The sequence below is a fragment of the Dermacentor albipictus genome, chromosome 8 (assembly GCF_038994185.2).
Source record: "Dermacentor albipictus isolate Rhodes 1998 colony chromosome 8, USDA_Dalb.pri_finalv2, whole genome shotgun sequence".
NCBI lineage: Eukaryota > Metazoa > Arthropoda > Arachnida > Ixodida > Ixodidae > Dermacentor > Dermacentor albipictus.
This window is the reverse complement of record NC_091828.1, coordinates 115,594,300-115,607,233: the sequence shown is the minus strand read 5'-3', so window position 1 is coordinate 115,607,233 and position 12,934 is coordinate 115,594,300. Positions and strand designations below refer to the sequence as shown.

At 46.5% G+C, this 12,934-nt stretch overlaps 1 protein-coding gene and 1 long non-coding RNA gene across 3 annotated transcripts in view; one reads left to right on the top strand and one right to left on the bottom strand.

Moving 5' to 3' along the window:
• The window catches only part of LOC135910321 (mannan-binding lectin serine protease 1-like), a 35,949-nt gene that overhangs the window by 11,111 nt on the left and 11,904 nt on the right, over nt 1-12,934 (bottom strand). For both annotated transcript variants that reach the window (XM_070524234.1, XM_065442362.2), the window contains 7 exons: nt 10,849-11,017; nt 9,579-9,760; nt 8,673-8,888; nt 6,505-6,672; nt 4,938-5,141; nt 3,721-3,870; nt 555-717 (listed from right to left, as the gene is read on the bottom strand). In XM_070524234.1, the coding sequence (XP_070380335.1) occupies nt 555-717; nt 3,721-3,870; nt 4,938-5,141; nt 6,505-6,672; nt 8,673-8,888; nt 9,579-9,760; nt 10,849-11,017 (1,252 nt within the window). The remainder of the gene's footprint in view (nt 1-554; nt 718-3,720; nt 3,871-4,937; nt 5,142-6,504; nt 6,673-8,672; nt 8,889-9,578; nt 9,761-10,848; nt 11,018-12,934) is intronic.
• Nucleotides 1-12,934, top strand: part of LOC139049060 (uncharacterized) — a 286,618-nt gene that overhangs the window by 272,440 nt on the left and 1,244 nt on the right. The window contains exon 2 of the long non-coding RNA XR_011508086.1: nt 9,632-9,820. This is a non-coding gene — a long non-coding RNA (uncharacterized lncRNA). The remainder of the gene's footprint in view (nt 1-9,631; nt 9,821-12,934) is intronic.

The following is a 12,934-nucleotide window of genomic DNA, read 5'->3' as shown; positions in this document are numbered from 1 at the left end:
CTTGTTACAATGTCACAAAGGTCTCGCACAAGTCCTGTTTTCGTATTAGTGGTATAGTTCAGAGCGGTGTATAATGCATAAATTTCGACCGCTTTAGCTATATTATTAGGTTCAGTTTGCAGAACTGCGACATCGTTGTTTTTATCGCTGAGTTACAGAGTTGTATCTTCATAGTACTGATTCCCGAAATTTCGCAAGTTTCAAAAATTTTTTGTGAAGGAATTAACTATTTAAATTACATTGAGAGTAAAACAACGCAAAAAGACGTGCGCTGTTTCACTGCCAGCATGAATCAGCCAACTAGCTCAGGTAGCCACCTAGCTAAATAACTAATCCGCTTTCTACAGTCACTATGTTTTACTTTTTTTGATGCAATGAACCTTGCCAAATTTGGTAGAGTGGTTGCCGAGAAAAAACGATTTCTCCATTCCCGTGTTTAAACAGGTGGTAGTTCCCTAGTGAAAACTCCCTCCTGTCTTTTCTTTTTTTTTTTGAGATCCCAAGGCCAGAAGCGCCATTAGCGACGTTTTGTGAATACGGGTCCTGGTTCTTACCACGTCACGCTGGATCCAGGCACTTTCGGTATGCAGTTGAGAAATGCCTCGTCATCTTGAGCCACCTTCACGTTGCTGGGGATCTCCTGCATGAGATCGTGCGCTGGCACCAGGGACCTATTGCGCATGGTCGTAGTACTGCCCGCTTCCACCTCCGGCCTGTCTGCGTGTAACGGGTATTCGAATGGAAAGAAAAAGATGACGGACACAGAACGAGTAAACCGATGACACTGAACCTATTGTTGCCTCCGAGATACGAACTGGCCACGGTTACCACAACCAGGATTCTCGCGTGCATGAACTCGCACAATATCGGCTCCTCGCTCAGTATAATCAGTGTCCGAATCGCACCCTCAGCAACGGCTACCTCGGAAAAACGGTATCCGATCTCGAAGGTCGCGCTTTTACACGCTGTAAGAGCCAAATACGCGTCATTGTCGTCACGATTTGGACGCCACTAACTGCGTAAATGAAGGTGAAATCGGCTGCAGCGTCCGAGATCTGAGGCCAGGTAGCCAGGGAACGATTAGCCAAGGTCACCATTTTATCTCAAACCTCACAGTGCTTCAAGAATTTCAATCGCCAGGTTCTTTCAAGACAAGCGCAAATTGACATTGTCACGTTATCTCTGGGTCTGGTGTGATTTATTTATTAGATGTCCAGAAATAGAGAGCTGGCAAGATGTTCGTACACGCTGGGTACAAGGACACATGTCCTGCCCTATCGCGACATGAAAGATAAATAAAAGCACTAATATCACAAAGAGCATGCATACACCGACACTTCCTTGTACCATCTCGCATTTTTCGTTCTCGTATAGCCTATAAATAATCGCTGTTCGTACGCAACTTAATTATTATTCCTTGTGCCTGCTCCCTCACCCACAAGCTCGTAGTGGCGGAGGAAGTTTTCCTGAGGGGAATTCGTGCTGGGGTGGCTATGACCCCTGCTATCACTTGCAAGGGAAAGGGCTTCACCAAAGGTGACGCCACATGTCTGAGCTGCCCAGCCCTGACACAAAACGTCGAGGTGTTTCCCCTGCGGTACACCTCCTGAAGACAAGATCTTCTTTGGCGAGTTCGGATCGATCGGGTGTTCGTGGGATACGGGTGGATAAAACCACTTTCGTAACGTAAATTAGGTTAGTTGAGGCCTTCCAGTGCACGTAGGACAGCTAAAACTAGGTCAATACGAAGCTCGGAACGAAAAAGACAAAACACTTTCGATTCCTAAATTAGATTGTTTGAGGCCTTCCAGTGCACGTAGAACCACTAAAAAGAGGTCAATGTGAAGTTTAGAACGAAAACCATCCACGAAGTTAGCCTGCAGCTACGGGCTAAGCACTAAAAAATAAAACGTAATTAGAAAAACAAAAGAAGAAGGCCGGAATAAATCATCCCCCCGCAAATCTTTGGGCCTGTCGGTATGTCATGGTAAAAGATGTTTAATAGCGCAAGCGTGAGGAAAAAAATAGACAGAGCGCTCTGGCTTTGGTTCTTTCATTCCCCACGTCCTTGTGCTATTAAAAACCGTTTACTCTAATAAAGCATCTGCTCATTCAAGCTGAAGTTAAAGCAACGCAGCAATGTTTGACATCGAAGAAACACAAGGTCTTCAGGAGAATATTAGTATACCATGGGAGGATAGTTGTTCCATGTTTTTTTTTCGATTTCGGTATTGGAGAGGGTAGAAAGGCTTCCCCCAAGTCTGACTTTCTTTCTTTGACTCACATTTTTCTTTTATTTGGCGACTTGTCAGAACGCATATGTTCCAAAATATTGCTCAGCACCAGTATATATCTGTGAGCTATTACTCCGAGGGCCCCATCTGCAGTGACCACACCATGAACTTCACGTCGGTTCAGGAAGGCACCCATAAGGCAATTTTCACAATTTTCACAATTTATTTATTTATTAGTAAAAATGCAGATAATTGCATGTGCGTAGTATACATAAGGAGGTCCCAAAGTCAAAGACTGTATCGGGACCTTCTGCTAAAGACACTTATGATGTTATACAAAGTTTAAAGCAACAGTAGTATAGATGAGAACTAAGAGTATTATCGAAACTTGTTTATAGCATATAAGTAATAAGAACACTTGTTAGCAGCAGGACAATATAAAAAAACGGAATGCAAAAAAACGAGGAGGGTTTCAGTAAGTATTTATTATGAATGATTTTAGTTCTTTTTTAAATTGGTATAAATTTTTTGCATTTTTGATGATAAGGGGTAAAGTGTTCCAAAGCGATATTGCGGAAAATTCCGCAGTCTGTTTACCATAGTTAGTTCGCACTTTAGGTAGAAGAAAATTATTATTGAGTGCAAATCTAGTGTGACTATGAGCTATTAGGTCACAAGGTGAGAAGCAGATTGATGGTAGTTCCTTAGTCATATATTTGTAGAATAAAATTCCTAGATTATATTTGGTCAGTTCTGAAATGGTTAGGATGTTGTTTTCATGTAGTACGGATTTTCCATTTGCAAAGCGTGAACTGCTTGTAATTATTCTTATGGATTGGTTCTGGATTACCTGGAGGGATGCCAAGTGAGTGTTATAAGTGTTACCCCAGCATAGTATGCCGTAGTTAATATGAGAGTGAATGAATGAGTAGTATAGCGAGATTAATGTATTATGTGTAAAGTAGGGACGAGTTTTATTTAGAACGCGAATACCGTATGCTATTTTCTTTTTGATGTGAGAAATGTGATCTTTATATTTCAAGCTGCAGTCAAGAGAAATCCCAAGAAAAGATGAGCATGGACTGGGAGAGATGGAGTGTGAGCCGAAAGTTAAAGAAGGGGAGAATGCCGAATGTTGTTGATGTGAGGAAAATACAACAAATTTAGTCTTAGTGGCATTAATGGATAATAGGTTGGCATTACACCAACTTAAAACATTTTGTAGATTTTGTAGATTGTGCTCGCCGCTATCTTCGTGCTTTGAGCACCATACTGGCTTCCCTGCGCACAAGTTCACCCTACAGAGAATTAGATTCGTGGCTCACTGCACTGGCGCTGTCTGCTTCTTCGGCCGTCACTATGCCTTCGTGAGAACGTGTTGCCCGCGATTCCCGAGGCACGTTTGAAGCCCCTGGTGTTAGCAGTACACGCAAAGAGCGACATTTGTTAACTGGAGCACACGTGCTTTTCCACTTGACGCACTTACCTTGCGGGAAAATCACATGGAAGTTCGCCATGAAGCCTCGAGACTCATGTGAGTCGTCGGTTCGGAACTTGAGTCGCATGCGGTTCTCCGAGGTGACCAGCTCGGCATTCTGGCCTTTGTCCCCGCAGAGTCGGCCCAGAGATCGCCAACCTGGGGTTAAAGCCAAGAGAGAACGGAGCTCGGAGGTAACTCGATGGTAGCGATAGTAGCAGAAAATCTCAGCGACTCGTTTCGAGATTATGCGTTTGGCAAGGCGGCAGTACTGAAAGTTCCCGCGTCATTCTATGGGCGTGAAGCGAATATAGTATTATCTCAGGCTATTTTTTTCTTTTTTACCGCAGAGCATGGCGTGTATGTTATTTACTTTTTCGTGGCCCGCAGCCCCTAATTTGGAGCTTTGCCAAGAAATCTTCTGAAACTTCACAGTGAAAGCAGCGCTACAAACACGGACGGACGAGAGGACGATAAAAGCGTTTGGCATAATTTTTTTTCGGTCGCCCATGTTTATCCCGCTCTTTTCGTTGTGAATGTCGACCAACAAGCCCAATAAGTCAACGCATTCCTAAATAAAGCTTCGCCACTGCAAATTCACGTCAACTAATGTGTTCGAGCTGTTCGGTTCCGCAATGGTGTAGTGTGTAGTGCGTAGTGTGTAGTGCGCAACGGTGTAATAAGTGTAGTGACACAGTTGACTCAGTCACACGGGGGGGTGCATATCTTTTGTAGCCGCCACGGTTAAGCACGCGACACCAGTGAGTCACCATAAGCTTGGTTTGAGGAATGGTGCAATGTCGGTTTATCAGAAAAAAAAACAAGCAAAAAACAGGGGAAAAAGGACATGCGGGTCTTAAACGAGTAAATACGGTGATTGAAGCGCTTGTTCCGGATGTTGGCCTTTCAAAGCCGCGTCTCATATTACATTCTCGTATCAATGATTTTATGGTCACCATGGTTTTGGTCTTACAGGTATATACGACCAAGAAGGAAGTGCTTTTGGTTGCATTATATGAGGGAAAAAAATTTGCTTGCATTGTATTTTGCGTCTCTAAAGTACTTCCTCCTACTATGTACTCGGTTTCGCATTACATGCTCAACTTTGCGGCATTAGGCTATATGTGTTACATCTTTTTTTTCTTCTATAATTATTAGGTCTATTATTATTAGGTCACGAAGGAAATGTCTCCCGGCGACACCGCCGAACATCCCGGCTGACGTACCGTCCTGGTGCCCGTCCCAAACCTCGACGAAGTCGAAGTTGCAGTCGGCGTCCGACTCGATCGAGAAGTCGACGAACCGAAGCGCCACCTTGGCCCCTCGCGGGGCCTCCAGGTCGAGCAGGCAGTGGGCCAAGGACGGGTACCTGTCGGGGTAGTCGGGCGTGGCCACGGTGCCGTTCCCAAAATCTGAAGTCACGGTGCAGCCTGTACAGAGACAGACGATGACTTTAGCAAAAAAAACGAAAAAGTTGGAGGTGATTGCCTGGCATGCAACGTTGTCCGCGTGCCCGTTGAAAGGTGTGATACGCACGATGAACGTACAAGCGCATTGATGGCACATGCGCCCACGAAACACGCATGCACACACTAAAGCTTCTTCACAGAATCTCTTTGACGACTTGTAGCGTTCGAGAATACTGGAAACGATTTCGCTTCACGCGGAGTGGCAAGTGATTTCTTAAAAGCACTTCTTGTTGGGTTAGTTGGTAGCTGTTCATTATAAAATATGAAGACGCCAAATAAACGGACACACACAAGAGAAGAGAACGGGACAGCGGGTCCCGTTCTTTTCTCTTTTTCTCTTGTGTGTGTCCGTTTATTTGGCGTCTTTATATTTTATAATCAAGTGATTTCTGTTCGTGAGTCTAGGCTGTTGCACAGTTTCAAGCTCGAGTCACGGCAGAAGGGCAGCACGGCCTTCAGAAATTGCCTGCTTGAGGTGTAAAGACTGCGATGAAGTAAGGCAGGCATGGAGCGTCATCTCCCACTTCGTAAGAGGTGTACTGCAGCGAAATTTTAAATATATATGTACATGGACGCTAGGAAGGAAACTGAAAAAATATGATTATTCCTCAGTTCTGTGTCGATTCTAGATTCACTCTCGCTTTCAACAGCCTGCATCAAGTAGAAAGTGTACTCAGTTCTGTTCTTTTTTTTTTTCGCACAGATATTTTGCCCAGAAGCGGTAGCCTTAAAGAAACTTTAGCAGTCTATCACCATTTGGTTTTCTATATTTTCCGAGTGCCTGCGAGCGTAGCGGATGCGAATTGAAACACGTTTGCTTGCTCTTCCTGATCGCATTAAAAATGTCCGCTGAAAAGGCGATGAGACTAAATGAAGCCTTTTTCCGCCTTCGCGATCCTCGCGGGATATGCAGGGTAGTCCACCTTTAACGGATGTTCACCTTGCAAGCAATCGAGTGAATATAACTTCAGCATTTCTTCCACTTCCATCTGTAAGTTCACCTTACGTGGCGCCCAATGCAGATATCTAATAAGATGCATTGGTCCGCTGGCTTTCGTGCTAAGCTTAAGTTGCTGTGAGCGCTCGAATGCTAGTAAAGTGTTTCCCCTATCAGTGGGACTACCCAGCACGTCAATGAATAAAATCGGCTGCGTTTCATTTCTTTCACCGCGTGATCTCATTTGACCTGCTCAAAGACGATCTTCATTCTAACACCTACTCCCCTGCGTACCTATACAACTTTTAAACGTCAAGAAGAGGTCGTGTTTCATCTATACTAGCTCACGCAACGGCCGATCGTCGTTTCTTCCCGCTCGCACTTTACCTCCTTCGTGGCTGACCTTGATGCCTCCGATGTCACTTTCGTACTCGAGCAGAAAGCCCCGGCTGCTGATCAAGTCGTCCGACTTGAAGTGGACCAGGACACTGCTGCCTGTAGATCTGAGGGTGCGCTTTTGGGATTCCGTACAGAATCGGCCGAAAGATGGAGATTCTGTACAAAAGCGAGAGAGAGAGAAAGAAAATGTTGAAGATGTCACACCCTATCGGTATCTATCATAATTTTCGCCATTCAGCGATACGGGTCTTTGCGACACCAAGTTTGCGCACATTTATGACGACCTGTGATGATGTGGCTATTCGGGCCATTCTCAAATTCCGGCCGCATTGTCGAATTCTGCAGCTACATGTAGTGGCGGCGTTTCTGGCAAATCAGAGATGCTGTAGCATCCCCGAGGGGCAATCAAGAATACACGAGAAGGGGAATTCGAGAGTATGGCGGAGCCTGACAAAGCGTATAGAGATCAGCGCCCAGATCTGCGACTTTTGTGGAGATTCTGGCGCGTCGCAGACTATTGGCGGCTCGTGACAGCAAGAGGAGGGACAGTTTATGCCGAAGTTCGAAACGTATCTTCCCAATTTTCAAATTTTTGTGGCTTCTCGCAGCGACATAATTTACACCTCGGATCTTTTTCCTTATATGAGAGCAGTAGAAAATGCAGCACTGAATTTCTTTCCTTTACTTCTCGTTTCTTTTTCTTTGCTTTTGCAGGCAGTGCAGTGCGATTTTGGAGTAGTAGTAGAAAAATCTTGTCACAGCGGTGATGTTCGTGGTTCAAACCAAAATATTTTGTTGCATTAGCGCCCCGGACGAATCACATGGTAGTGGTGCGGAAACATGCCAAATTATTGTACTGTGGCCGGAAGCACCCTTCTTAAGAATGCTCTGTAAAAACTACGCGAGTGCGAGCAAACTTCCGCGTAGAAAAAGATATCCGTGATCATAAAGCTCGAACCACGTGCACTTCCGCGCTACGAATTATTATGCGAGATAATTTGGATAATTGTACAAAAAAATGTGGAAATACTGAAGTTCGTACAAAGGGGCCATTCCAGTACGAATTCACTGTCGAAAATGCGCAGTAAAATAATTACGTTGGATCATAAATATGCGACACCGAACGCATATTTGTGCATGCTCAGTCGCACATCATTATACGAGATTATTAGGGTCATATATTGTTCCGAAAATGCACACGGATGGGCTCCAGCACACATGTCCCACCATAGAAAGTACGTATATGCGTCAAAATTTTCATGCATATAATTTCATGCGGCCATACATGCCGAATTACGTGCACCTTACACAGAAACACCAGATGATGTGGGATTATTCGACAAAGATTTATGGAGTACCTTGGTTTTCTTTAAAGCAGTAGTGGCAGTGAATAGCAGTACAGTAAACTCTCAATTTTGCGAACGTCGGTTTAACGAGTATTTAAGAATAACGAACTTTTAGAAAGTCCCCGGTGGTTTTCCTATGCATTCCACGCAAAAATCTTTCAGTTAAACGAATTCCTGATTAGCGAATATTTCAGTTGAGCGAACTTGATCAGTGGACCCGGGCTCATTTTGGAAATTCAATTCAGCGAAGTTTCGTAACGAAGTTCAAATCAGTTCCACGAACTTTTGCGCTCTGCAGGGGTGGCGTAGCCGATGCCCGCCGCCCCCAAATCGCCCCTTAAGCGGTGGCTGTGTGCAGTGTGACAGTGAGCTCGTTACCTGTGCTGAACTATCAGATCTGAAAACTGTTTCCAGTGTGACGAGGAGAATGCACAAAAACAGACTCGCTGGACAGCTTTGTTGCCAGACGATTGAAAATTATATATATATATATATATATATATATATATATATATATATATATATATATATATATATATATATATATATATATATATATATTAGCTAGGCATAAACGCAACTCTTGCGCACTTCTTACACATTGACGTACATAACTCCATGGATTGCATTTACCGCTTTTGACTCGATGTCGGCTGCGCCCTATGCTGTTCCGTGTGCCAGCGAATGTTCACTTTAGCGAACATTCAGTTAAGTGAATTATTTCCTTGGGTCCCTTGAAGCTCCCTCAAGGGAGAGTCCACTCCATATTCTTGTTTACCATTTTAATGGAACCGCGCGCGTTGTACGCACCTTCGGTCGGACCGTCGAAGATCTCGACGAAATCGAAGGTGCACAGGTCGTCCACCTCCAGAGCCAAATCTTCGAAGCGCATGACGACGACGCGACCGGGCTCGACGTTCACGAGCGTCCAGCAGCTGCTTTTGTGCGGGTATTGGAGCGGGTAGCCCGGGCTCGTCACGTTTCCCTGTTCGCCCGCCAGTGTGTCGCCGCATTCTTCGGCGAGACCTGCATTTAGAACACGCGCAAAGGTCCAACAGGTCTGCCAACGCGTGATGCGTAGCCGTTGCCCGATGAGCAGCGGCATCATTTTCCATCTTCGCTCGTCTGCCGCGTAAAGCCGTTGTTTTCGTCCGAGGTTTTTTCGAATGTGAGGGTCACTGTTAACCCACATGGGGTCGCGCAAGTTAAGATGAACGCTGTTCTACGCGTCGCGTAAGCACTACCATTCACTCGATTCTCTTTTATCGCTTTTATTTTCGGTGAAGTTCGAAGTGACAGTCACTAAACCAAATAGAGGGGAGGAAAGACCATGCACCGAGAACACGCAACGCACCTGTCTTGAAATAAATCAGTGGCTAGGGCCTTCTGCTCGTTAGTGCCAGACGGCCTTCTGCTCCTCAGCACCAGATCGCGCATTTGACTCCCAGCAAAGCGTGCTCTAATGCTATTCCAAAAACATGAAAGATCGACGTATAAATCCATAAGTATGGTACGTTGGTACGTGTTGGTACGATGGTACGATGGTACGTGTTGTCGAAGAAGGCGGCGAAGGCGCGCCGCAGTTTACAGTATTTGAATAAAGATGTTTGCATCACCACGAGCCATCACGAAAGCTTAAGTACTTCTCTGGTTAGCCGAAATCTGCGACGTCAAGTTAACATATTCGAATCTGTTATACCCATGGGAATAACTCACCTGAGGGGTCAATTTCCGCGTGAAACTCCATAGAGAACCCCTTTTCCTCGTAGTTCTCGTCCGACTTGAAGACTACCGTGACGGATGAAGAGTTGGTGGCCACGGTGTGGTTCGAGATGGCGCCGCACATCTTTCCCATGGATTCCTCGCTCGGGCCGATCAGGACATCGACGTTGTCGAAACTGAACGAGAGAGTCATACGACATTTACCATGGTTTCCAGAGTCGACAAAAGTCCAAAAGGTAAGCGTGTGCTTGCTTTTTGAATGCAATCCAATTATTTAGCTATTTTATTCATAAACAACTAAGATATGCCTGAGTATAGACACCGCCAAAAATTTATGATGGCACAAGGGGCTGGCCCGGGAAAATCAACACGTCTTCGCGATCTTTGCATGATAGTTTGCATGATAGAGGATTTACTAAGCCTCCACTCCAACAGATTTGTACATTGATTGATTGATTGATTGATTGATTGATTGATTGATTGATTGATTGATTGATTGATTGATTGATTGATTGATTGATTGATTGATTGATTGATTGATTGATTTGACATGTCAAATCAAAACATGGACTACATGGGCCTCAGTTTAATTTTCACCAGTGGCAGTTTACTTACGGTGTACCCAAAGCATGTCACACAAGCGTTCTTCAAAACCACAGGATCCATGATGCAGATGACGGCGACCGAATGGTGCGGATACCCGCGGTATACGGATGAAACAACGAACTTCTCATTCATGCATTGCGGGCTGTGAACTTTTGAGTCGTAATCGGAGCGGCAAGCAATGCAATCTACCTGACGTAATAGTTCTGTAGAAACCCGGAAGATGGAGAGAAGCAATTAATAAAAGGAAAATCTGGCATCCACCCGTTCATAGCAATTGCTACAAAGGAAGCCCATATGGGATCCTAGAAAGGAAGGCCTCACCGTTAGAGAAAAATTCGTCCTGGTCCGGGACGAATGCAGAACGAATTTGTCTTCCTGGTCCCGGATTTCTTCGTGGTCCCAGAATTCGTCCTGGACCAGGACGAATTATTCTTCAACTGTGAGGCCTGTCTTTCGAGGAACCCATATGGGTTTCCTTTGTAGCAACTGCTAGTGTAATGGGCCAATTTAGTTTTAACTTTATGTTTTTCCCTTAAGCGTCCCCATAAAGCTCGACACTTTTCCTTGACTGACGCCGCACGTGACACGTCATCCACGCGCTCGTGAGAGGCACGACCTGACTATGCAGTCATGTCGAAGAAACTCTTTGAAAACGTACTCGCATTCGGGCGATTCCTCGATCTGAACATTGAGGAACCGCAGCGTGATGTTCCCTTCGGCCGCGGTGATGACCCAACGGCACTGCTGGTTCGACTCGTAGGTCCTCGGGTAACCCGGAGAGTAGATTCTCGCCGGAAACGGAAACGCCGTCAGGTTGCCTCCGCAATCTGCACATCAGAAAGTCAATGGAAAGTCGTTTAAAATTAGTTTAATACTGTTATTTACTGCAATAGACTTTATACGGACACTCGAAGCGCGTCTGGGCCTTCAGCGCTGCCGCCGCCGTGCTGTCCCGGTATCGACGGCGCATGCGCGGATCGTTCGTGGGGGGGGGGGGGTTGGAATATCTCCAGATCAGACGCGCAGTGCATTTGACTGCAAGAAAAAAAATGGATGTGGCTTAGCTAAGGTTAAGCCCAGGATGCGAAGCATACTAGCCTTTATTTTAGTTATTGAACCACTGTTTAGCCTGGTGAACTGCTGTTGCTTGGCTATATTTGGTTCGGCTAGACGAAGAAACAACTCATGCGTTACTCTGATTCGCCTTCAAGAGTGGAACGCGACAGCGTTCCCGTCGACCCGCCAAGGGGTGTAAGACAATGGGCTACGGCGCAGCGACTACGCGCCCCGCATTGGACGCGGTGAGCGTCGAGCAACGCAGCGTTCGGCGCGGCAACGAAATGTGCGCCTGAGCAAGCGACGCACGCCTGAGCCTTAGAAACAGCTCGTTTCTAAGGCAACACCGCATTCACTAGAGGCGCTTTTGTACAGCTTTGAAGCATCGTACTCGTGGCTCAGTGGTAGCGTCTCCCACCCAGCCCATCTTGCAAGAGTTGAGCCAAAGCCACCTAGAAACAAGCGCAGCTGCTTATATACCGCCGCGACGCCGCGAGCGACGGCGCGAGTTGGACCACCGTTTCTCCTCTGTCGTGACGTCACGGTGTCACGTGGTATGGCATGGGGTCAGAGGTCATTGAAGGCGACACCGCCGCGCCTGAGGAGCTGGGTTGAGCTCTCGTAATATGCTTCGCATAAAAACGCACTTGCCATCTAAGCCCTGCGAAAGTGGATTTACAGTGAAGCTGCTGAAAACCAGCCCATACAACTGCTGAGGGGGTTATGCAATGCTTTATGGCTTTAGAATAATGGTAGTAGTGACAATTTAAGTAACGGTAGTAACGAGAGTGATAGTAAATATTGAGAGCACGCTGCCGCCCATAGCTGTGCTGTAGCAGCATTAAAGTCAGTTGCTAGGCTGGTTATTTCACACGAACGGCTAGGGAAAGTCACTCTTCACGTCGCGACCTGCCGTCGCCACGGCAGCTTGGGCAACAGTAATCTTTACCGGGGAAACGTATGTGGGGAGCACTACGTGCTTCGCATTGTTATCAGGAGCGCCTTATCGTCAATTATGTGGTTCGGATGCTTGTTTTGAGCTTGTTCTTTTCGAAACGTATGTAGCTCTGTATGTTGTATGCGTGATTTCAAAGAATATATGCAAGGTTTGCTTCACTTTACTGATTGCTTGAAGCATCTGCCTTAGGGGGGTACGAGCCGCTGATCTTGGCCCGGCACTGCCGCCGTATGGTATCATTTAGGTCCTGAGGAATCAGTCTGGGACTGATGCGGGCCGCTCCCACGTCGGTACAGAGAGGCCGTCACACGGGCCCTCTGGACAGCCCCGAGTTGGTCCGCCAGCACTTCACTGTGCAGCATCCGCTGCCACCACTGTTCACCTCGAGAACCATCACCGGCCAACGCCAAGCGGCGCCAAAGCATGTGCTCTAAATCAAGCAGTGATCGAACCACACTCTGCTGACTGACACGAAAAATACCGACCAACTACAGGCTAACAGCTTGGCTGTAAAACGACGAAGCCAAGAGCACGCACTGTTACGCTCCGCTCCGTTGGGTCTGCCTGAGCCAGGTCAGCGTCCTGTTTCCCGCCACTGACGTGAGCATTGCGGGCACACACATTCGCGTGCCTTCCGTGTAACACACTCCGGCTGATCACGCGTGATCCCGCCCCCCCCCCCCCCCTTCGGTGTTCGGGAGTGGGCCACCAGCCGTTCGCAGCAAGCCCA